General features: G+C 44.1%; 1 protein-coding gene and 1 pseudogene across 2 annotated transcripts in view; one reads left to right on the top strand and one right to left on the bottom strand.

Moving 5' to 3' along the window:
* Positions 1-25,978, bottom strand: part of TTC23 (tetratricopeptide repeat domain 23) — a 51,921-nt gene that overhangs the window by 25,365 nt on the left and 578 nt on the right. The window contains exons 1-6 of one of the 2 annotated variants that reach the window (XM_036232023.1): positions 22,625-22,727; positions 21,665-21,743; positions 19,814-19,964; positions 19,518-19,643; positions 10,693-10,870; positions 820-925 (exon numbers count right to left, since the gene is read on the bottom strand). In XM_036232023.1, coding sequence (XP_036087916.1) covers positions 820-925; positions 10,693-10,870; positions 19,518-19,643; positions 19,814-19,964; positions 21,665-21,743 — 640 coding nt within the window. In that variant the 5' untranslated portion in view covers positions 22,625-22,727. Of the gene's footprint in view, positions 1-819; positions 926-10,692; positions 10,871-19,517; positions 19,644-19,813; positions 19,965-21,664; positions 21,744-22,624; positions 22,749-24,840; positions 25,041-25,978 lie in introns of those variants that run through there. The other variant, XM_016154945.2, reaches the window with a different exon arrangement.
* Positions 3,751-3,870, top strand: LOC118611854 (annotated as a pseudogene).

Here is a 25,978-nt window from a genome sequence, read left to right on the forward strand (position 1 = left end):
CCTCCCATCTCCCCCCACTGGCGGCCTCCTCGCCTCAGCCCAGGCCCTGCTCCCTGAACTCCAACCCCGAGCCCTCCTGGTATCGATTTTAGCCTTGCTGGGACATTGGACTTTATTTTACTACTGATACGTAACTGTTTTTATCTTACATCTTGGAATACACTCATAGGTCTTCTTTATGAATTTTAGTCTGTTTCTGAATATTCTGACCAAAAAAAAAAAGAAGGCACTAGAATGTGTATTCTCCATCAATAGGGCCTATTGTATGCTCTGATGCCAGAGTGGTAATTAAAGAACTCCCCAAACCCGCTGCTCTATTATGCGGGGCTAAGAAAAACCTCATGAGTCATAAATGGCGACTTCCCTTTGGAACCCTGAAACTGTAAGCTCATCCTCACTGAAAGCTCAGCCCAGTGAGAGCCGGGAGGCCGGCTTCCCGAAAGGCCAAATCCGTTGCCACGGCAGCTCCACAACAATCTTTAAAAATAGCTCACCTTGGAAAGCAGAGCAGATTTCCCTGTGAGCCCAGCATGGGTTCTCCTGGGCTCTTAATAGCTATGTTTGGATGAAGATTCTCTGTCTTTGAAAGTAAAAGAGGAGAGGAAGGCCAAACGGGGTAGAAACGAAAGGACTCTGGTGACGCTAACGGAGTGGCCCAGCTGCAGAGGACTGCACAGAGCCACCAGGGCTCTGCGAAGGGCCTGTCACAGCTGCGTCCCCCTGCTCACTCGTGCGAAGGTAGCAGGTTTACAGACCCGGATGGTACAGGACAGGCAGGGAGCAGGCAGCACCTGTCGCCCGCGGAAGCCCGGCGCTTACCCTGGTGCTCGGGCCTCCCGGAAGCGACAGCAGCACGGGCCACACAGTGCGCGGACACCATCGCCTCCTCCGGAGCGGGCCTTCTGCTCAGGACGACGAGATGCGCCTGTCGCCATGGAGAGAAGAAACACTCTTGTTTACATGCTTGGCACAGGCAACAGGGAACTAACTGTTCATGAAGTGATAAGCAGAAAGCCAAGGAACTTTCTAGCAAGCTGGACGATGCGACTGATGTGGAGGCACGAGCCACCCTCGGGAGGGCTGGATGCAGACGGCCCGATGCTAAGTCAGTCATTTGAAAGTCTACGTTCCTCGAGGACAGTGTCAGCAGAGGAGGGGGAAGGTTTCGAGGAGGAGGGGGAAGGTTTCAAGGAAGAGGGGGAAGGTTTCAAAAAGGAGGGAGATAAATTAAAAAGTGCCAGTGTTGGAAGCAACCTAAATGCCCGTCAACGGAGGATTGGATAAAGAAATTATGGTTCATATATACAATGGAATATTACTCAGCCATTAAAAATAAAATAAAATAAAATCCTACCATTTGCAATGACATGGATGGACCTAGAGGTCATTATGTTGAGTGAAATAAGTCAGACAGAGAAAGATAAATACCATGTGGTTTCACTTATACGTGGAATCTAAGGAACAAAATGAACAAACTAATCAAAAACAGACTCACAAACACAGTGGACAATTTGGTGATGGACAGAGGGGAGGGGGCTTGGGGAGCTGGGAGGGGATGGGGAGCACGGCAGAGGGGATGCAGTCAGCATTAGTACGATGGCCAGGTGGAGGGCCAGGGGAGGGAGGGAGTAATTGGGGGGACCGTTTTATGAACTATATAGATGTCTAACCAATGTACTGTATACTTGAAGCTAATTTAAATAAATAAATTTTTAAAAAAATAAAATAAAATAAACAGTTCCAGTGCTGTGCAGAGGAAGTGGGCAGGTCCAGACCCCCCACTCACTGGTCAGTCCAGAGGGGAGGACAGACCCAAGGTATCAGCAGCATCACTCACAGAAACCTAGACCCCCATGCCTGACGCGCCAAGCCCATTGGCCCGCACCCTCTGCACACTGGCCCGTGGAAGCTGCCTGAGCCCAGAAAACAGCTCATTCCTTGACTACGAAGCCTATTTTCAAATTCTTTAAGAAAAATTTAAAAACCCTCTATGAGCCTATGAACATAAAATAATAATAATCCTTTCAATTAAAATACAAAATACATCCCTTCGAACAAAAAGATGTAACAGACATAATAAATACATAAAAAGTAAAGCTACTACTCATCAGCTTGTTGATATTCGGAGTTTTAAAAGTGCTATTAGTAATATGCTTACACTCGTCCCAGAACCTCACTGGCTGTACCCAAGATACTCAGAGGTCACCTAGTACAGGAGAGGCGTGGGCTCGACAGCGTGCACCGTACGGAAGAAAACTGACAGAAAACACGAAGTCATACAATGCGCGAACGTGAGATGGTGGGTGGTTTGCAATTAATCGCCCAAAGAATGACAGGAAGACCGAAACGCCATGAGTTGGAAGGAGAGAGACACTGGCCTGGGCTAGGTGAGCATACTAACAACAGCTAAGATTCAAGATGCGCTCCCATCTTTTCATTTGTAATATCCATTGCGATCTTCTCGGCAATTTCTATTATCCTTGATTCACGGATGAGAAAACTGAGGTTGCCGGATGGGTGCTTTGCCCGAGATGTCTGACAGCTAATAAAGGATGGAGATGAGACTCTGACCTCGATCCTCTGACTTCAAATGTGCTTCTTCTACCATGTCATGGATGCTGCCACTCCTCCCGCCCTGGCCCGGGGTGGCAGACATCACCGGCGATGCCAGCACACTCCCCAGGGCACTGATTCCTTCAGCCTCCAGCAGCCATGACTAATCCGTGGGAGCTGGCCTAGGAAATAAAGCCAGACCACTAACCCTTTCTCGTCCAGGCCAAGCAGTGGGACAGCGAAGCCGAAGAGACTTGCTCCTCTGATGACCAGCTGGATGCATCTGAGGTGGCAGGCGATCAGGGTAGATGCTAGACTGTCACCTGATTCGTCATATGTCAAACTCAAAATGAATCGGCAGCCCGAGACCTTGTGTGATGGGGGCTATTGCAAATCAAGGTTGCTGATCATTACTTTTATCGCTCTGTTAGAACAATCGGGATTCCGTATTCGCAAATGCTCACACTCTCCTTTGTTTTAAAACTAGTTTTCTTATTACAGGACGTAAATAAATTGAATAAGTGGTTTTGGTGACTTCCACAGTAGTCATTATCTTCGATCTGACTAGAAATGCTTTTCAAATAAGGGGCACCCCGAAAAGCAACTACACATGAGTAAATAATAGGAACCCTGGTGTTTACTGGGGTTCAGTGTTTGGCAGACAGAAAAGAGAAAGAGGAAAAGCCCACCCCATTCCAAATGCAAACTGAATCGTGTTTCTTTTGAGTCTCTTCCCTAAGTTAACTTTCTCTATAATCCACTACTGAGGAGAACACACTGTGATTTAACTCATATTGTTCCAAAGACTCTTAACACACAGTATTTTAGATTTAAACTCAAATTCAAATTCAAAAAGATTTCCTATTTTGTTTCCACTCGTTATTACAATTCAAGGCAATGTAGCAGATATGTGTCTATCGAAATTATTTTCAAATGAATAATTATGAGTTCTGAAAGTTAAGTTGTCTTCTGCATTAGAGACAGGAAGCAAAGTTTTCCAAGGGCAAAAACTCTCACAACATCAAATAAGTGGACCCTAAAAACTTAGGGGATCTGCCTTTATCACAAAACCTTCATAACCTCAATATTTTTCTATATGAGATGCTAATATAACCAAACATTTATTTTTCATTATTCACTTAGGAAACCCAATCCCTGATCTAATTTATTATTTGATGTTCGTGAAGCTTCTAAAAACTGTATGTGCATGCCACCCTGAACAAGCCCGATCCCGTCTGATCTCGGAAGCTCAGCAGGGTCGGGTCTGGTTAGTACTTGAATGGGAGACCACCTAGGAAGACCAGGTGCTCTAGGTGTAAAAAATAAATTAAAAAAAAAAAAAAGGGATTATAAGCTGACATGGTCCTTGCAATCTATGAGGTCAACCAAGGGTTGCCTCGCCTAAAAAAATAAATAAATAAAATAAAAAATAAAATCAGTATGTGAGGTGGGGAGGTGAAGGGGCGAGGAAAGGAACCCATGATGTTCAAAATGTGTAAGACTGATACCTCTGTATTCAGTAAGAGTCAGTTCGGCTTAATTTAATTCAGTCCTTGTCAATTCAATTTATCTTGAGTTTTAAATGCGTTCTACATGCCGGATAGCATTCGAACACGGGGAATTCACACACACACGCACACACACACACACACACACACACGCACACGCACACACACACACACACACAAGCAGGGGTTTCGATTTTAAAAGAGCACAGAGACGAACCACAGAAACGTGGTGTAGTTTGATTTGATCTAAACTCACAGACACGGCCCCGCGCTAGGGGTCAGCGGCCCGCCCACCGCCTTTCCCTTCGGCCCTCCTCCCGTCGTCGTGTTCAGGGACTTCGGTCTCCCTGACACTGTCCTGCGCCCGTCAGGCAGCAAAGAGATGGCACAGCCTGACGGGCTAACAGAAGAAAAGAGGCCGGCGAGACGATCTTTTAGGGCCCAGGGAGCACTGCGCGGGTCCCCAAGGCACGGTGCTTTACCGTCGCAGGCAGAGTAAGCGAGGGAGAATTTGCGGGAAATGGAAAGATGGATCTTTCAGGCGAGGGACGCAGCCCATCTGCAGTGACCTGATCCCGCAGAACTGATCCCACTGAAACAGGTGGAGAGGGCCTGGAAGCTCACCCACCTGCTCCCACCCAGCTGCCCCCAAAAGACCCTCCACGGAACACGAGGATGTGGGTGACACAGACTGAGACTCACAACTCCACACGCGGCAGGCAGGAGGCCTCCTCTGGGGAGCTGACGAAGCTAGTGATTAGATTATACAACGCTTTGTTTGCTAAGAGAATTTAAATGCCCGTCACATTCGTCGGAGTGCATTTCGGGACTAGCTGTGAGCATTTACAGAACCACAGGAGTCTCCCGGGCTTCCCAGCTCCACGCAGAAGTGGGCCGGGCCGGGCCGTGGGGCTGCGGCCCGGCCGCCCTCACTCCTCATTACTTATGCATCTCCCCGGGGCTCCAGTTTCTCCTCCCATCCTTCGTTGTTTTCAGTATCTTCTGGTTACATGTTTGTCAACTGTCATCTTGACGCTGAGGAGCGTTTAATATTTCTATATCTCTCGAGCTGCTAGCGTGTGGTATGTACTGTGTTAAAAACAAAAACAGAAACGAAACCGCTTTAATATCCATGTAAGCCTTTCTATGGAGCAAGGCCGTTCGTTGAAAAGCCTCATTCACAAGACCAACCGAGCTCAGCTGAGGCGCAGAGCAGCCCTGGCACCCGGGTCCCTCTGTGGGACCCCCAGGGAGCAGCTACCACCATCACGGCCGGAACCAGAGCTGGCGGCCTCGTCTCTAACCGGGCCTGTCCCCTTGGATTTGTGAAACGTGTACTAGTTCTTGAAGAGAAAACTCAATGACTAGTCAAAAGGATGTTGGTATTTACACAGGTGGACCCCACCATATGGCCACCGGGAGGGCTCCGGGTGGAAACTGAGATCTTGGTTGGGAGGCTGGGGTAGATGTTTTACCCCCATTTGGTAATAGTTAGGGGGTCACTGATTCAGAGCGAAATCTCTGCCATAGCAAGTGGAGCGTGCACACAGGTAACTCAAGGGGCGTTAGGGGCTGACGCTGAATCCGTCTGCCGTGGAGATGAGAACGCTCGTGGGGAGTGATCGCCGAGGGAGGAGGGAGCGGAGGGCATTAGGCACCTGCTTCCGCCGGGCGTGGTGCGGGGTGGATTACACGGCCAGTCTGCTTCATCTAGACATGACCAGCGAGAGTGATAACAGCCCAGTTTATAGACTGGGAAAGGAAGGAAGCCTCAAGGAGATTTCGCACCTGGCTGAATGAAGGCCGCAGAGTGCATCAGCGGCGAGACACGGATTCAAACTGAGACCTGAGATTCCAAATTACATGCTTTCCTAGTCTAACATCTGGTTTTTAAGAGGGTCGATGCTCAGAGGATGATCCTCTAATCGGCGTAATGAAGAACTGTGTAAGAGTCAGAGAAAGAGTGGCTGAGTAGTGGACGTGGCCCTGCACCGAACGGGCTGGTGAGGGGGAGGGAGAGTGAGTTGACAGCACGTGGACCGAACTGTGGCAGGACCGTGGAGGGGACACAAGCAGCGGACGGCGGATGCAGCAGGTGCGCAGCGGCTCGCCCGCTGTCTGCGTTTCTGCTTGGCTCCGAATCTGTGCCTCGATTCCACGGGAGCTCCAGTCCACTTGTCGTTGTGAGGTGTGAGCCTGCTCTGTCGGTCACAACCGACAGCTGGCAAGCCGCTCGGCCTTGCCGAAGCCATCGCCCCCTCCCGCCTGGAGCGACAGGGTCTCATTGCGGCCCGAGGTTGAGCTTCCTTTCCTCTCCCGTCTCCGTCCAGTAGAGAAGACTTCCACGACACACACGCCCCGGGGGGCGAGGGGTGGCTGAGAGCTTGGCTAAGGGTGAGATGGAGCTGGGGTCCTGGGGGAAGGAGGGGACAGCGAAGTCGCTTGGTGCACAAGGCATTTGAAACCGAGTTCTCAGGGCCCCAGACTAAGCCAGTTTCTTTTAATAGTCAGAGAGAGTCCTCAGTGGCAGCCCTCCAGTTGTCAATTTTAGCTCCCCCGAAGGGCCAGGGGAGCAAAGGCCTTTCCCTCTGTAAGGGTGGTCACCAAAATAGACACATGCCTGGCTTATACTTTCATTTTCTTCCAGTTGCAAGGATGTATTTTCCACAAACGTAACTAGGCTCTTACATTAGGACAGTAATGCCTGAATATAATAAACTGTTTCTTTCTTTCTTTCTTTCTTTCTTTCTTTCTTTCTTTCTTTCTTTCTTTCTTTCTTTCTTTCTTCCTTCCTTCCTTCCTTCCTTCCTTCCTTCCTTCCTTCCTTCCTTCCTTTCTTTTTCTTTCTCCCTCTCTCTCTCTCCTTCCTTCCTTCCTTCCTTCCTTCCTTCCTTCCTTCCTTCCTTCCTCCCTTTCTCTTTTTCCTCCTCCTCTCTCCATCTCTCATTTTATACTCATCTGAACATACACAGAGGAAAGATGCTACAAGTGTCACCAGCATCAGCTAATTCTGGGAGGAGAGGCCTGGACTGACTTGTAACTCATTTTTTTGTACTTTTCTGTATAACTTGATTGCTTTTAAATATAAAGAGGATTATGATTTTTATTTAAAAAAAAATAGTTGTTACCTAAAAAAAACAGTATGGCAGCTGGATCTATGTCAGTCTTAGAACATTTTCATAATGCATAAAATCATAATTGCATTCTACATCTTTTCTAATTTTAAGCAAAAAAAAAAGGCTAGTATTTTCAGAGATCTTGAAATTAAAACTAGCACATTATAGCCAATACCCAGCAATTAACGAGAACTAGTCAGAGGCGCTGCCATTTGCCAGGCAGTCTGAGTTTGCCAGGAGCCAGCGCGTGTACCCCCACGAGCCAATCGCCTGATCTAATCACTCACCCGCAGCAGAAACCCAGAGCCAGATCTTCTCACCCCGAAGTCTTTGACAGAGTAACTGATGGATTATTTCATTACGCTTAGCAAATCTGAACAGCCCTAACTTTGGGAACGACTGAGTGTCAGGGCCGCTCTGCAAACTGAGATGAAGAGACATGCAATTCAAGCGTCAGTTGTGGAAAAAGCAGTGGAAACTATTGCGGTGTGCGTTTATACCCCGCCGGAATCATACACCCACAGACACACTCGCTCGCAGAAATGAAACCCCGTCATTTCTCTTTCGGATAGGAAAATAAGGTTCTATTGCCAAAATGTGCCATGAGGAGTTTCAGAAACAATCACGTGTGTATGGTTTTCTCGTAACCCCCTGCTGCAGGGGACCGGCGGGCGATGACAGCTTTCGTCAGTCTCCGGGACTGCTGCTTTCTCTGCATGATGGCTCTGTGGGGCTTGCTTTATTTTTCTCTGTTTTAATGGGTTAGTTCCTAAAAATACTCTGGAACTTTTCTACATTCTGCAGAAAATAAAAGGCCTTTTCTTCTCTAGGCGTTTCTCTCACTCCAAAGGAATGAAGAGTGGAAAACAAGATGGGAAATAAAACCTCTTTTCTTGGTGTGCACTTAATAAATGGCTTTTAGGCACGAGGTCCCTTGGAGAGCTCCAGCCACACTGCACCTTTCTATATCTTAGGTAAAGTTCCCAAAGAAAAGGGGGAGCTTTGGTAAATGTTTAAAAATTACTGTTAATAAATAAAAGTAGCTCACACTGGTGACATGCCTAATGGTTCACAAAATACTTCCTGTCTTGAACCTTTGAATGGTTCTGTAAAGTGACCACGATCTTTGCAGGTTTTTGTTGTTTTTCTTTCTTGAGAGGCTCAAAGACTTTTACGATCAAACGGCTGGTAAACAGAAGAATGTGAACTTCAGCTCGGAGCTTCTGATTTCAAGTCCAATGCTATTTTGACTTCACTGAGCAATCTCTTTAATAATAATCAGCAACTATTTTTTGAAATGCTCTCTAATCTTTGCTAACCTCAAGAATAAACAACAAATAAAAGCCGTTTAGCAAACTTTACGAGTTTTATAAAAATGAGCAAATTCCCCTATAACCTGAATACAGAGAAATTCTTCTAACTTAGATTCAAAATCATGCGGTTTCCTAATGCCAAGTCCTGTCTTGGTCTGGGCCGGTCTCCTGACCTCTCAGTACTTCTTGAAATAGGCATCCACATTTATCACCTCGCAGGAATCTGGTTTCTATCCTCCTCACTGCCCTGATGTTTCCCACAAGGTCACGAGCGAAAGAAAAAGAAAAGAAAGAATGGGAAAGAAAAACTTTTAAAAGGCCACTAGTGCCGCGATATATCAGGCTCTGTGCTAAGCGCTTTCCACACAGTAACTCGTTAATCTCTCAGCTCCTTCATGTCCTCCATGACAGCAAAAGGTATCAAAAGACACAAGACGATGTCACTTTCGTTTTTACTTGTCCTCATGTTTTTCTTGCAAATTCATCTCTGTCTCCTTTGCCTGGTTATCCTTCTTTACTGGGCCAATGAACATCCAAGTTCCTCAAGATTCTGCCAGCAACCCTGTTGTCTTCTCAGTCCACAGACCCCTGAGGTATCTCGTCCTCCCCCAAGGAACCACTGCGTGCGAGCAGGGGACGTCCTGACACACTCGCTGAGTTCCGGTCCTGATGACCTGCCTGCCTCGCTGTCACTTCCACCTTTACCCAGACTAACCACCAAAACCCAAACTCGCCACCTCTCCGTCACCCGGTCACACGTGTCCCTCACTGCACAGGGCACGAGCATCCACTCGGTTGCTTGGACCAGAAACCCGGGAGTCGTCTTTGACTCTTCGCTCCGTATCCAATCCATCTCCACTGGTCACCAGCTCTGCCTCCTGAATCTTTGTCAAACCCGCCGGCTTCTCTTCACCCAAACTGTCATCTTCCTAGTTGAAGCACCGTCACCTTTAGCCTTCGCCGCCTCCGCAGGGTCCCGACTGGTCCCTCCACTCCTGCCCTCAACGCGCCCTCCCCCATCCATTTTCTCTCTGTCAGCCAGAATCATCTTGCTAAGGACACTGGGTTTGGATCTAGGTGATGGCATCTATGAGCACGAATGGTTGTCCTGGACATATTACTCAGATTTTTAATACCTGACTTCCTTCTCTATAAACCGGATGTAGTGATGTGTCACAGGGTGGTAGTAAGAGTTAAGATAATCCAGATAAAGTGATAGAATGGGTCCCTCTGATACACTGTGGGTGGGACTATAAAAGTCAGATACATTTTTAAAAAGAGCACTAAAGAACTCTCAGTGCCATGCCATTATTATATCTCATTTGAAATATCAAGAAGGAACTAGTCTATATTTTACAATTTTAACAGGAAAAAATTCTCAGAAAACAATTTAAAATGTGCTTTCTGCAGATGATATGATACAAAAACTCACTGTGATGGTTAATTTTGTGCGTCAACTCGGCTGGGTGATGGTGCCCGGCTGTTATGTCGAACACCAGTCTAAATGTTGCTGTGAATGTATTTTGTAGGTGTGATTAACATCTGAGTAAAGGAGATCATCCTCGAAAAAAGAAGGAATTCCCCCTCAAGACTATAACATCTTGCTCGAGTTTCCAGCTGGCCTGCCTACCTTACAGATTTCGGACTTCTCAGCCCCTGCGATCGCGTGAGCCAATTCCTTAAAATCACCTTTCCTTCTACATGTATCTATCCTATTGGTTCTGCTTCTCTGGAGAAGCCTGATGGACAGACACACTCACGGAGGAATCACGTAATGATAAAGTAGAACAGCAGCCAATAGGTGACAACTCTAAGTAGCTTCCTTCAGGTGAAGGTTTTGGAGAGTAGTAAAAAGAATCCCTATCAATTGAATAACGTAAGCTCTGAATAGATCAATACTAAAGGATAAAGAGACATCGTCTAGGAAATAAGACTTAAATTATGCACCTAGTATGAAAAAAGCCATCTTCCGGGACTCTCGGGCTGCTTGTGCAATGTACACCTGGGGAAGACAGGTACGCCACACTCACCCACCTGGCCATCTATATGAAGATGTTCGTTGAACATCTTACTTCAGGCCACATGTTCTATGCATCCCAAACAAATAACAAAGCCAGGCTTTCTCAGAGCGGCGATTCCGCTCGTGTCCATGAAAAGCCTTGGGCCAACAACCGCTCTGGCGGCCAGCATGCCGCAGCTTACCTGCACGAGATGGTCAATGGATGCGTCATGGAGTCCCAGGGCTTGCTCTGCACCCGCTAATTCCCTGAGTATTGGTACACACTCGAGACTTTGTTCACCTTTGCTGATCTCAGTATATTTTAAAGCCTCTTGGTAATGGGGCAGAGCTTCTTTTGCTTTCTTCTGACTTTGGTACATCCTAAAAAGAAAAAATCAAAGTGATTACTTTAAACATACTTTAAAAAATAACAGTGCTCACTTCACCAGGTTATGAAGAAGAGTAAATTAGTTACTCTTCATAAAAACACCTTGAACAGTCTCTGACACATAGAAATGCTATGTAGGTGTTGGTTTAAAAAATGTAAAATTCTTCACGACAACAGCAACCATTAAGGACGTGGTAATGCTAATAAGTGATCTGTTGAGAAATTATAGAAATTCTCTAATAGTGGTGAGCTTGTGACACACTATCATTAACTGTTGGGGAGAATATAATTTTTCTGCATCAAAATTGTAACTTTTTCTGCATCAAAATTGTACATATATATGTACACACACATTTCTGCTAGTTGCACTTCGGTGGCTTATCTTGAAGAGATACTGTGGCAAGACAAGGAGATATATATATTAGAATGTTTACTTATGCATTCTTTGTAATAGTGGAAAAGTACAAAGCATTTAAAATGCACCCAGAGGCAGTTATCCAAGCAGCTTACAGTAAATACATCCATACTACAGAATGCCACTTAGCCATTAAAGCTAATGCTGATCCATATTTATCCATATAGAAGTATTTCCACTATATACTCTTCAGTAAAAAGGCAGATTACACAAATACTTTCTATAATATCTCATGTATGTGAAAATTTTAATATCTCTAATCTAGATGTACACAAACACATAAAGGGATCTAAATGATCGCTAAGATGCTAGCAACAGTTATCTCTAAGAAGTGGGTTGTTAGTGATTCTACTTTTCGTGTTTATATTTTCTAAATTTCCCAAATTTTCTTCTATAAAACTGTAGTACTGTTACATCAGAAAAATGTTAATTGAAAAATTACAGGTAAAGGTGGCAGTGGGTAAATATTCTTCTCCCTTCTTGAGACAGGACTCTCTCATATAAAAAAAAATGTATCTCTATATTTTGTTCAGCAAATACGGTAACAGACATTTAACAACAATCTCCTCCAAAATATTAGAAACTATTTTTTTAACATGGAAAACTGTAATGTACAAAATTCATAATGAGAGATACCAACCCTTCCTATGTTGCATTCCACCCCAGAATCTTTACTTTAAAAAGGCCGTACAATTCCCAAACTGCCCATGGGTAAACCGAGACATCAAAAGAGAGAGTGACTAAGAGATTACAAAAATTAGTGTTGTTTTCAACTCAATAGTTGGATATTTTCCACTATTTTTGCTCTTCTCTAAATTCCAAAGTAATTGACTGATAGAAGTAAAGATATTTTTTTCAGACCTGTGGTTCAGATGGCTATACTGAAATAAATTGCTGTCTGCATAGCTTATGAACTGGGATTTCCTCAATAATTGTAAAGAGGTTTTAAAACACAGAAAGAGACAGCGATATGTTTCTGGACCAAGTAGGTAGCTTGCAGCAACCCTAACTTTGAAAAGGAAGGGATTAAGAGGTAACCTAGTAATATAGGACTTGCCTTCTGATTTCTAAGCTTAAAATGTCATAATTACCTTTGTAAGTATCATGTTTTCTTTTCAAAAGAAAACCCAGTGCCATCTTAGGTGACAGAAAGAGGCTTTGAAGCACATGGTTGACAACAAATCACTTAGCCAAAGAAGTAGATTCCTGGTAGACGAAGATTACATAATAGGTAGGAATCAGCAAACTATGGCTTGGGGGCCAAATCTACTCACTGTTTTTGTAAATAAAGTTTTATTGATACAAAGCCATGCCCACTTGTTAACATATTGTCTGAGGCTGCTTCTGCACTATAGTGGCAGAGTTTAGTAACTGAAACAGACACAATATGGCCTACAAAACCCAAACTATTCACTGCCTGGGCATTTACCAAAAAAAAAAAAAAAAAAAAAAAAAGTGCCAACTTCTGGTCTAGAATCTAGAGATCACATACTTTCAAAATGACTTCAGATTTTTCCCCACCTAATTTAGCCTCCAGAACTCAGACTGTGCCACAGATCCTTGAGCAAAGGGAAAAAAATCAAAACATTTCTTCTTCCTTTTTCATGTTCATAAATGATGAAGCACGTGCCAAGGAAGTAAAGAATAGGTCCTTCACTTCCAAGGTGTCCTTAAATGGTGTGTCCTGGCACCTGGCTCCCTCATCCCAGCCCTGACTCTATTTTCTGACATCCCAGACTGAGTCGGGTGGCTCTGTGAACACCTGACTCTGCTCCCCCAGAACTGTGAACCCCCTGCTCGGAAAATCTCTCTCATGCTGCATTATAACGGCGACCCCACTCCTAGAATACACCCCAGAAATAATCCTCCCCAGACACGGGTAAGAGTGATCATGAAAGCAGTGTTTCTAACTGCGAAAAACTTGAGGCCACTTGCACGTCAATCCTCATGTTCATGAGAATGGACAATTAGGGAAAGTCAGATGGATTAAAGCACAGTACGAAGGTTTAAAATGAAGAGATTGGCCCTACACACATCAACTGACATTGATACGTCTCGAAGATACAAATGTAATGCAAAAAAAAAGCAAGCTATAGAAGAAAACATGTACATAAAGTTTTAAAAATTAAAAATAATGCTGTGCATTTTATCTGTATGCATGCATACATTCAGAGGAATGAAAAACACCAAATTCAGCAAAATAATTACCTGTACTATGCGGGGAAGAAAACAGGATTGGCAAAAATGCATACCGGGCTGTCCATTTACCTGGAATGTTCTGTTTGGTAAGCTTGGCAGTGTGTGCGCGAGTAGCACTAGCTATACTTTCATATGCCTGAGACATTTCCTTTAAAAGATGGGCAAAGACAACTCTCTCTGCAGTGCGGAGCATGCACGGAATGAAGCGCTTTCCGTGCCTCGCCGTGTGGGGGCGCTGTTGCACGCCATTCTCAGACCCTGGCACTGACCCACAGCCGGAAACGGAGGCTGTCGACCTAATGCACTGTACGGTGAGCCTTCCGGAGCCCCCGGTAACAGCAGGCTGTTCACATAATAGACAGGATGGAAAATAAAATTACTTTAGCTTCGCAATATATTTAATAAAAAAGGAATCGAGGGGGAGATTATACCAGGAAATAACTAAATTATGGTCTTACCTCCATCTCCAACTCACTTAGAGCATTGGTCAATTTCAGGTCATCTTTTCTGTCTCCGTTTGCTGACATGTAATGTTTGAGAGAGCAGCGTTTTCTTCTTTTCGTTTCTAACTACCTGCCGGGGATGCTCTGAGGAGTTATTAGCCAGTATGCCCATAATGCGTGATCCTAAAGCTATCGAAACGCTTCGGGAAGCACAGCGGACAGATGAAACCATAGAGAATTCCGCAAGCAGAATGTGGCCGTATGTTAACTTGGCAGGTCCACAACTTAAACCATGGCATATTGTATTGAATGAAAATATATCCGCAGCAATTCTGCAGCGCACGTGACGGGATGCTACCTCCTTTCCGACGAGCTTTAGAGGCTCTCAGAGGGATGAACGCTTGCCCTTAACATGCGGCAGGCAAATGCAGTCTCCTGTGGCATTACTGAGGCCACAGAGGGTTTATTTAGAAAAGGTCTGGAATTGGCAAGAATACTGAGCCCCAGTGAAAAGCAGAGGCTTTGTGGGGACGCTATTGATGGTCAGAATCTGATGAGAAATCGGTCCTGAAAGAGGATGAGCGGGATTTTCTGGGGGGCAGAGGAAACAAAGGTTTGCACCTGGGCCTCCCTCTGCCACAGGGCGCCACAGGGAAAGACTTTGCTCTGCAGAGCACGTTGTCAGGTGTCGGGGTCCAGGGTCTGGAAGCGAGAACGTGACAGACAGCGCTGCTCTGCCCCCTCCCGGCTGTGACCCTGGGAAATGCCCTTACTTCTCTCAGCCTCAGATGCTTCATCTGAAAATAGAAATAAGCAGAGGACCTCGCCGCACGGGGAGGACTGTGGCTTAAAGAGGATGAGGCCTTGCAAAGCGCTTAGCGAGAGCCTGGCGAAGAAGGCGGTCGAGAGCTGGTAGCTAGTGCAGTTGTTTAAAACCACCGTGACTATTATTTGCAAATGCTGAAGAAAGATGTGTGTTTCGCTACATCCTGACGCGGTGTTGGAAAGGGCCTAGCGACAGAGAGGGAAAGAAAGACAAACACACCACTCTGGAACAGTAATGCGCTCGTGGATTCAGGAAATAGAAGTAGATAAAGCACGTGAGAGCCATCTGTGCCATGTGGCTTTTCTGCTTCCCCACATTAAAAAAAAAAAAATTGGTTTTTTAAAAAAGTGTAAGTTGCGAGCCTTGCTTCGATCACAGGAATATAGGATGAGGAAAAGTGCCAGAAAAAAAAAAAACCAAAAAAACAAAAACAAAAAACATCTCCTTCTTGGTCGACGAGGCACAAAGTGCTCCAAGCACACAGTGTCCCACGGGAGGAGCTGACAGGAGAAGCGTCTTTGCTGGAGAACGGCAGCGCGTTTCCTGGGAGCAGGAAAGGGAGAAGCAGGGTTTTCCGAATCCCTTTACACCCCAAAGACAAGCACAGAGAAGGTGACTTATTAAAGAAACACATCTACAGAGGTGCGGCCTGGACCTCAGGACCTCCAGGTGATGGTGTGCAATAAAAATAAATAAAAGCGGAGTCCAGAGAGCAGAAGGTAAATTTGGAGATGGCAGCTGACTGACTGGACCAACTTAGGGAGGGCGGTGGGATCCGAAGGTAAACGTTATTGCTGAAGTGTCAAATATTTCCCATAAAAGCCAGTGGGCATGCTTTGCAGGGAAGCATATGGAAGTGAGTAAAATTCCACCACGCTAATGAGGTGATGGCAGGTACATAGGTATACATACCACCTCAACCTGCCAGTGTTTTTTTTTTTTTTTTTCTATTATCTTTTACCCGTTTCCAGGAAGAACTGGCCAAGGGAGAAACTTTCCCTATTTCCTTTTTTTCTTTGAAAACCTGTTACTATCACTTTCCAAATCTCAAGACGAAGAAACAAACTTGAACTAAAAATGAATTAGAAGAGACCATCTGATTCTCAGCTTAGGTGGCTCATGAGAACAAAGACAGAAACACTCAGCCTACTCAAGTCAGAGGGGAAAAAATATACAGGAAAGAATATTGCACGCCAGAGGCAGCCTTGAAGAGAGAATATTAGTCTGCGAGGTAAGTACATGCTTGAATATCCAATCATTTCTGGGATGAAATCACAGACAGGTAGAAGGGATGAGGCTTCGGGCCACACTGAGGGATGGAAGGCAGGGAGCGTGACTCACTCTCATACTCTGACGAGCACCATAAAAGGCAAGGCAGGAGTAGGGGAGGATGCACCTAAAAGATACCCTTTTAAGAGAAACGTAAATCTCGCGAGAGCTGCCTGGGAAATTATCCTGGCCTTCCACCTCCGAGACCTGGCAAAAGAAAAGGCCCCTGTGCTTGCGATTATAACTATAGAAATAAACAAAACTGAAGCCTCCACTGCTTCTTAAAACACATAAGTTTGCACCAAACATTCACATTTCGATGAGGGAACGAAGTCAAATGATTGAACGAAACCCATCAGTTTAAACACGGAAGTGCCAGTGACTATGTCAAGGTGAAGAATCGGGATGGAAAAAAAAGAAACAAGGTTTAAAACAACTCTGCTAAACGCCAAGGAAATCTGTTACGTGGTCTGCACGGATGCGTGCGAGGCCTGCCATCTGCTGGCGAGGTTTGGAACTGCCAATTTGGAAAGCACTCTTGGAGGAGGTGTGGGTTCTGGCAGAGAAAGATAATTTATTCTATTCTGTAGCAACGTTGTTCAACACTAAGTACTAATAATGTGAGTCAGGTCTCAACAGATGGCAATAAATATCAGATCTTGGACCTCTGATTGGCATATTTCCTATCTTACCACACAAGAGAGAATTCTGAACTGATAGCTCCTCCCCATTCCTGTCCTTGGCCTCTTCTCCTTACATAAGTGCGATGCTACAGTATGAGTTCTTTGGGGTCTGGCTTCTTCCACAAACATTCTGCTTGTGAGAATCATCCGTGATGTTAACCATGGAAGTCCCCGGATCATTTTCTTTGTATAAACAGATCACGATTTTATCTACTCTGCTTTTGATCAACATTTGGGTTGTTTCCAGTTCTTGGTTATTACAAGGAGTGTACCTTTGGACATTCTGGCTATGTGTTTTGGTGAACATAGGTATGCATCTCCATTGGGTGTGCATTTAGAGGTTGGAGGGTATGCAAACCTTTAAGTGTAGTAGATAAAGGCAGCTTTCTAAAGCAGTTATACCAAATATATTCTAAATAACAACATATAAGAAAGCATAGGAGAGCATGACATCCTTGTCAACACTTGATATTATCAGTCTTTTAAAAAATTTGCCATTCTAGTGGACACTGAACGGTATCTTATGATTTTAGATTTCACTTCCTCAATGAGTTGGAACACTGTTTAATGTTCACTAGCTATGTGAGTACTTTTCTTGTGAAAAGTCTCTTGCCCGTATTTATATTCAATTGTGTTTGTTCTAGTGACATATAGCAGTTCTTTACAGATTCTAGATGCGAGCCCTTTGTCAGGTATATGTACTACAAATACCTTCTTTCTCTCTGTGGTATGAAATATATGGTGATTTAAATACAGAAAAACAGGGCATCAAGCAGAAGGAGATAGAGAATTAACACACTCAAAGGTCCTTGCTTTGTCCAAGAGGTGTTAAATTGACTAATTTCCATTAGAGTCTAATAAGTTAGGGATATAAGTGGCAAATTCTATGGTAACCAGTAGAAGAAAAATAAAATAATGTATAACTTACCAGTTAATAGGAAAATGGGATAAAAAATATTTGGCTAAACTAAAAGAAGTCAAGAAAGGAGAAAGAAAGGAACATAAAAGTAGTAGGAGAAAAGGAAATTTAAATTCAAGTGTATCAGTAATTAAAACAACAAAAAAAATGAAAATTAAAGAATGGACAAGATAAGATATCATAGGAAAATTTATACCGAAAGAGAGCTAAGGTGTCGATTTTAATATCAGGCAAAATAAACAGAGATATAGGGGACAAGGAAGTACAATAGACACTGACTGATATAATAATGGATTAAGAAGAAACGCTGCCATGTTAACCTCCCACCCAACAGAACAGGTCAGACTCTATAAATGACGTCTGGCAGAACCATGGACAGCTCTACCTAGGCCAATAATTGCGGTTCAAAAGCTAAACATCCTTGTCTTAACAATTAATTATCGAATTGGCAAAAGATAAAAATATAAGTCCGAATGGCAGAGTTAATAAGGTCACCCTACAACAGACTTATTACAACCTTACACAAGTAAAGAACACCATTTCTTTTGTAGCACACTTGGAACTTTCACAAAAATCGCTCATGGACTAGGTCACAAAAGGAGCTTCAATTTCAGAGTCAATACCATACAAATACGTTTCTATCGATAACGCAATAAAATCAGCCATCAATGACATCTGAATACCCTGAACAATCTCATATATCCTCACATGAAAAAAACCTATCATGTGACTAATCTTTGGATTCAAGCGTAATTTATAAACTAAATTATGAATACTAAGAAGTTAATGTCAGTGATAATGGTATGTGCTAAAAGTTAAAGTGGGACTTATAGGAAGGAACATTTTGGAAAATACCTTTAACTTTTGGGTGGGAAAGACTTTCTAGACAAACTCCAAAAGCACAAATCATTAGGTTAAAAATGAAGGGATTTGACTCTAGTAAAATTAAGAATTTTATTACCATAAAGGACACTGTAGATGAAATTTATAATAATGGATTAAGAAGAAACACTGCCGTGTTAACCTCCCACCCAACAGAATATGGCAATAGAAGTAAGAAAATATTTGCAATAGCACTAATTTAGAATATACAATAATCTCTGGATTATCAACAACAACAAAAAAGTGCAGGAATTCGGACAAGAAAAATGCGGAAGAATAGCAACAGGCTGGTCACAGAAGGGGATCTCAAATGGCTAAGAAGTATATGAAGAGGTCCTTGAACTCATTAATAAGAGAAACGTAAGTAGAATTGAAAAATAATTAGACAGCCTGTTACATGCATAGGTTGGCAAAGGTTAAAAGGACAGATGATGCAAATATCATTGGGGATAATAATGAGGAAACAGGAACCCATGTGTGTGGGAAGGAGAGTGTAGATGGGGGCAGCGCTGGCCAGTGAGCCATGAACTTGGAGGATGGATGTACCCTGTGACCACGCAACCCTACCCCTGGGGTACAGACCTCAGGAGAAGTCCATTTTGGCCGCAGGAGTGGAGCTGCGTGAGGGTGCTCATGGCAGCGCCATCAGGGAGCAGGGAGCTGGGGACAAGCTTAGTGGCTAGTGCCAGGAGGATGGCCGAGCACGATGTGACAGACGCCTTCCACGTGACGCTGAGCAGCAGCCAGCAGCAGCGGTGAGCGAAGGTACAGACGCCAGCTACAAACAACGCTGAGTGGGAAACGGTGAGAAACTGTGAGATACGTACTACAAACTTATTGTCAAGTGACACATGGAGATGTGTCCCGTCAGCCTGAAAGATTGTCATAACCGTAAAAGCCGGGATACAGCATCACGAAGAAACGCCTCACGCTTGAAGACAGATGCTTCTGGCAAAGAACCCCCAGCCCTCGCGTACACAGAAACTCCTAAACTAGAAACTCACTGTGCGAATGACAATGTGATCGGCGCTTGAATTTCTATCCATTCGTCCTTTAGGATCCTGCCACACTGCAGCAGCTCCTTCAAAAGTCTCTCTGCTTTCGTCAAGTTCTCTGCAGCTTCCTTAAATCTGAGCTGTGTTCAGGAAACGTTACGCTTGGCTCTAGATTCTGGGACCCCAGTTCCTGGAAATCTCTGGCTCTCATACTTCCCGTCACCCTCCCTGAGTTTGGCCTTGAGCATTAAATACCAGGACTGTGAGCCGTATCTGTGTTTGTAAGGAGTAGGGGCAAAGGATACTTCTGAATGGAGAATAAGGCTCTCCCCAACGTATGGAAAAGCTCAATCGAACACTTGAAAACGTCCAGATCGTCGCTGTAGGGAGGCATGATGGCGTTGGTGAGGATTTCTCTGGCTTGTTCTGCATGTTGTTTTGCCTGCAGTGACAGTCCTGTGGACAAAGAAAAAGAAGTATCTCTTTCATCTCAGCTGGACAGGAATCTAATGAGGTCTCCTTCACATACTGTCAAGTGACACTTGGAGATGTATCGGGGCAGCTGAAATATCGTCACAACCGTAGAAATCGAAGAAGTGTTTCGTACCTAGTACTTAAAATAAAATTTTCCCACTCTAGTACTCAAGATAAATCTTTCCCAGAATGTGTTTTTTTAAGACATAAAATGAACAGAATGAGCAGGAATTGAACAGCTTTGAAAGCTCACCGATATCGGATGTAAAACACGTTCTCAATAATTATAAAAAAAAATTCATGGAATACAAGGACTGTCGCATTCTGGGCAGGAAAGAAGATATTCGTGAATTTTAAATCTGGTTTTGTGATGGCAAGCTTAATGAAATACTAAAAATTCGGAATCTTCTGCTCACCCATCTATAATCAGACTTTGGAGAGTTATTGTCACATAATACAAATATGATGATGTCTACAAAAACTTACAAGCACGATTGCAATGAGGTAATGGGCTAATGTGTTCCAACCTCTTATTCCTGTGCGTTAATAAATAGACTAATATGGAAAAAAAAAAATGGAGTCAAAAAAGTTACTGCCAAGAACCAATTCCCTGGGGCATCCCAGTTGTCCTACCACAGGCTTATTAATGTGTGGTAAAAGTGACACTGGGTGTCACCAGTTATCTTTCGGGGCGTTTCACTCCACTCTCCCACCCCCTCCTCCACACCGACACCCCCTGACACACCTCCCTCCACCCACATCCACACGCTCCTGGTCCTATGTTCTTCATTCTATGGAATCGTATCTCAAATCTCTAAAATCGCTGTCAAATATGAAGTTGATTCTGTTCCTATATAAAGAATGTATCTTCTGACAGAGAAAATTCGGGGTGTGCTCTTCATGAAGGACCTCTCAAAAATTATGTCCTATTTTCCTGAAAGCACACACTTCCTCAACGTGCCAGAAATCTATTAGGGCCAACTATGCACGCAATACTGCCAAAGGCATGGTAGGCTGTGTTTTCAACTTGGTCCATGCATTCGCATAGTGTGTGCTCAGTTTACTGGAGGCAGTGGGGTTCGAGGTTCGGGGACATTGGCTCTGAAGTCACACTGACCAGAATGAAGTCCCTGCTCTTATGCCCTCACTACTCACCCTGAAACTTTGGCCTCAGTTTCCTCAGGTGTAACCGGGGATAATAATATTACCTACCTTATAGGATGGTGGGAAGACTGAATGAGATTATGCATGGAGAACAGTATGGCGGCCAGCACCCTATAGGACCTCAGCAAATAGCAGATACTGTTTTTACTTTAAATTGAGAAAGAGAGACTGTCATGTAGAAAGGGAGCAGACTGTGGAAGAAAAGGATCATTTGAAATCCCAGATGCCAGATACCAGCATCCAAAATTCTAGAGCAGAGTCTCAGATCATCTCTGCTTGTTAACGAAGTGCTCTGGGGTGAGCTGCGTCAACTCAGACTTATCTCCTCTGAGCTGGAAACACAGGAGGTGGGTGTAGGGGTGTGTGAACTGGATGATCTCCAAGGTGCCCTCCAGCTGTAACAGTCCCTCGTCTAATAGGTAGAACCAGCCTCTAATCAGAGTTGGCCAAATTTATCAGGTGGCGATTTTACGTGCGGCATCGTGCTGTCTTTCACGTCTGTTATTTTGTTTACTCGCCGGGCAGATCCTGGGAACTGAGTACCATCATCACTATGACCTCCACCATCACCACCACCATCAGCATCGCCATCATCATCTTTTCACATGAAGAAACACAATACAAAGATGCGCTCTCGTGCCTCTAGTCCAAAGTTGCCCAGTCAGAAAGAAGACATGGTAGCCTTCCCTGTACTCATCCTCCTTTTCTGTCTTCTTTTGGGGATACCTGGCCCCTAATCCGTGTGATTTAGCCAAGGCTAGCCTCTCCCCAGGACCCATCGGTAGAGCCAAAAGACAGGTCTGGCCAATCAGAGTCTTCCCGGCCTTTGGTATGCAACCCACGCTGACCCAATCAGAATGCCCACACCCTGAGATTTGGTGGAGAGACAGTCTTTTTCTCCTGGGGAATGCTGAGGAGGAAGTCTAAATGTTGTGGGCAAAGCCTGGCAAAGAATGGAGACAATACAGAGAAAAACAGAGGCGAGTGGTGGAAAGAAAGAGATATGGAAACTGATCAAATGGTTTGAACCCCTGAATCTTGCCAAGACTACAGTAAGTTTTACCCTTGGATTGTTAAATTGTATGATCCAATGAATTACCTTCTGTTTATGCCCACTTGGTTTAATTTTTTATTTAATTGGAGGGGAGGGGAGCTGATCACCTACAGGCAGGAGCCTCTTCATCAATATGAATGTGAATGGATCGCATTTTAGGCCCCTACTCCGTGCCCTGGGCCCTTTCTACAATGTCTTCAAACCTAACAAATTAATTCTCTTAGGATCATAAAAAACAAAGCTCCAAAGGGCTAAAATCTTCCTTCCCTTTTTTATATGTTATATATATATAAAAAAAATCTCCTTGACTCTTTCTGATGGGGATGGCTTCTCGCCGCGTGGAGTGGAGAATGTTCAAGACAACGCAATCCTTCCAGTGAAGTGTGAGTCAAATTTTGGGGGGAAAAAAAGCAAAAAAACTCACCTCTCAGCTGGAGGTAGCCTTGAGCCAGGTTGACATGCGCCTCTGCCAGTTTCCAGTGGGGGTCGCCATAGCAAATCCGGGTCAAGGCCACGCAGCGCACCAGCTCCCGGATCGCCTGCTGGTACTGTGAGGCAGAGAAGCCATTTAGACAGCTGAAAAGCACAGAGCCACAAGGCACATATCTGTACTTATATCCATTTGATATATGTTTATTGAGGGCCTACTATGTGCTGGACTTGGTTCTAAGCACCTGGGATATGTCAGAGAACTATACAGGCAACAAACAATCCGTTTGGGGCAGTATGGCTTAATTCTCTGGCAGAGAAAGGCTGCCAGCCTCTAGGCTACCTAGCACAAAGCCTGGCACATAGTAGGTGCTTCGTAAGTATCTGTTGCATAATGAATAAGCACGTATTCGAAACTGGATTCATGCCCTCTCTCCATGATCCTGCTCTTCCCCCTGTATTCGTTGCAATGACGAAGGCCACTAGCAAGCCTCCAGTCACCATGCCAGAAGAGACCTAAGTCGGGAATTCTAAGCGACCCTTCTGGCTGGCTGTCGCCTCTCCATCCCCTGCGTCCCCTCAGTCACCGGGCGCTGCTGATTCACATTTCCAAATTCCTGTCAAAAGATCTCAGTGTCTCTACTGTCTCTGCTGCAGTCTGGGCTCTTGTAATTCCCACTGGGATTATTGCAAATATCCTTTGAAATGGCCCTCCTCCACTGGTCACTCTCCCTTCTCCAGCCACCTGAGTGACCGTTCCAGAAACTGACACCTACTCACAGCACTCCCCTGCTTACAATCCTATGGTAATTCCTTACACCTTGAGAAGGAAATCTAAATTCTTTCCCTGGACATTGAAAACCCACTGGGCCCAGCTCCTGTCCATAAATCAATCACATTTCCTGCCTTGTGTCTCTAGAGCCTGCCTGCATCTTGTAGAAGCAAGCTAAGTGTCCATTACTGGATGAATAGATTAAGATACACACACACACACACACACACACACACACATACACACAATGGAATATTATTCAGCCATGAAAAGGTTGAAAATCCTGCCATTTATAACAGCATGGATGGGACCTGAAGGCATTATGCCAAGTGAAGTAAGTCGGACAGAGAAAGACAAATATCGTGTAATCTCACTTATATGTGCAATCTAAAAAAGAAAGAAAAAACAACAAACTCATAGATGCGGAGAACAGATTGGTGGTCACCAGAGCTGTCAGGGTGGGAGGTGGGCAGAATGGGTGAAGGGGTCAAAAAGTACAAACTTCCAGTTATAAAATAAATGAGACCCGGGGTGTAAAAGATAACACAGCGTGGTGACTATAGCTAATAATACTGTATCATGTATTTGAAAGTGGCTAAGACAGTAGATCTTAAAAAGTTCTCATCACAAGAAAAGAATTGTAACTATTCGTGGTAACGATGTTCACTAGACTCACTGTGGTGATCATTTTGTATGGAAGCACGATGCTGTACACACCTGAAACTAATCTCTATCGCTGCCCCGTACCACAGTCAGGCTCAATGCCCAGGCCTCTTCCCCAAAACCCATGCCCCCACGTTCACCTGAGCTTGTGTCCGTCACAGACCTTATCACAGTGACTACTACCACCTGTCCCCCTGTCCATCTTCCCAACCAAGCCATGGGTCTGTCCGAGGCAGAGCTGGTGGCCTTCCCATCTGTGCCCCCGGCACCAGCACAACACGTGGCACTTATTACACATAGACATTTGAGAAACGAATGAATGAATGAACAGGGCCTGACACATAGAAAGTGGTAGAGAAATGCATGTTGAATGAACAAGTGAATGAGTAAAACTTCTGAGGAGAAGGATACATAGAACAAAATAAAGAACCTTAGGAAATCTAAATTCTGGAGAGCAGAAGTTTCATCTACTTTTTGTTGTATTGCACTACCTACGCCTGGCCCATAGGGGGCGCTGATTATTTACTGACTGATGGGTGACGCCTACAGCCAGTCATTCTGGTATACACACAAGTCAGGGTAGACTTGTTTGTTCATTTGTGCATCCACTGCCAACTGCTGTGTTGGAGCCTGAACTGTACTACATCCAATCAAGCTGTGACAAGGGCACACTCCTGTATCTATTCTTCTGCCAAGCTCCAGAGTGTAGGGATGTAACCGAAGCTATTATACTTCTCAATTCCCAGAGCACAGTGTAGAAAAGAAAGGCCCCTTACTTCATGCCTGCTGGAATAGGACTTTGCATTCTCTTCACACAGGTGGAGTTTCTCTCGAGCAGGCTGGAAGAGCGACGTCTGAGTCAGCTGTTTCGAGATCTTCTTTCGACTCCTTACGCTGACAGCACCAACAATTCCATCTAGGTGGCTAGACATCTGGGTTTCCTGTGATTCTTGCATATTTGTATATACATTATCCTCTGATTTTTAGATAGAAAAATAAGTGTTAAATGAGGATTTCCATAGTTACTTTTAGAAATACACATTTTAATTCTGACAAGCTTGACTCTTCATGTAACTTCTTATGCTTTTTTCTTTTTTTTTCTTTTTTTTCTTTTTTTTTTTTTTAACCAAGGCCTCCAATCAAACACTCTGCTTCATTCAGAGCCAGTCACTCTCTTTAGGCTGCATAAATTTGCTCACCCACAGGACGCCACTTCCTTTCTTTTCTATCTGCTGATATTTTGCCCATTTCTCAGGCCCACACTGGGTCCTGACCCTACTGTGAAGAATTTCTTGAATATTTCCGCTCACATCAATCTATGTGCCTGAAGCACCTATGGTCCAAAACAGGCATGAGGTTCTATGTATGAAGAACTATCCAGAACTTTTCTTTTAAATGTTTTTAGTTTCAGTAGAGGTTATAGATGTGCCACGAGGTATTCTATTTACCAATTAATGTTTGAAGAATCTTTAAGATGTTATATTTTGGAATTATACATTGGGCTAGTTCCTAAAAACATATGTTGCTATTTCAAATATGCTTTAATGTGTTATTCTCTCATTTATCAATATTTTCCTAAAATATTAAAATATTTTCAATTTTAATGAAAATATCATTTTTGAAATACTGCAGAAGTGCTGAATTTCATTTTTGATAATTTATCATTAATTGCCTATTGATTCTGCTTTGCGTACCAATATTATGTATTGTTTAGTCGTTAGCGGATTGTCCCTGGATCTCCTTACCTACAAATTTACACAAAATTTGAATCCAAAGATGATTCTAATTTTCTCTTATGTTTTTTAATAGATGAATTGTCTATTACGCTAGGTGTAACATACAAACAAAATATATCCTTTTCACTTAATAATTACAATAACATTAAGTGTCCCTCTAAATCCATATTAAAAAAAT

Source organism: Rousettus aegyptiacus, unplaced genomic scaffold, assembly GCF_014176215.1.
Source record: "Rousettus aegyptiacus isolate mRouAeg1 unplaced genomic scaffold, mRouAeg1.p scaffold_m13_p_14, whole genome shotgun sequence".
Classification (NCBI taxonomy): Eukaryota; Metazoa; Chordata; class Mammalia; order Chiroptera; family Pteropodidae; genus Rousettus; species Rousettus aegyptiacus.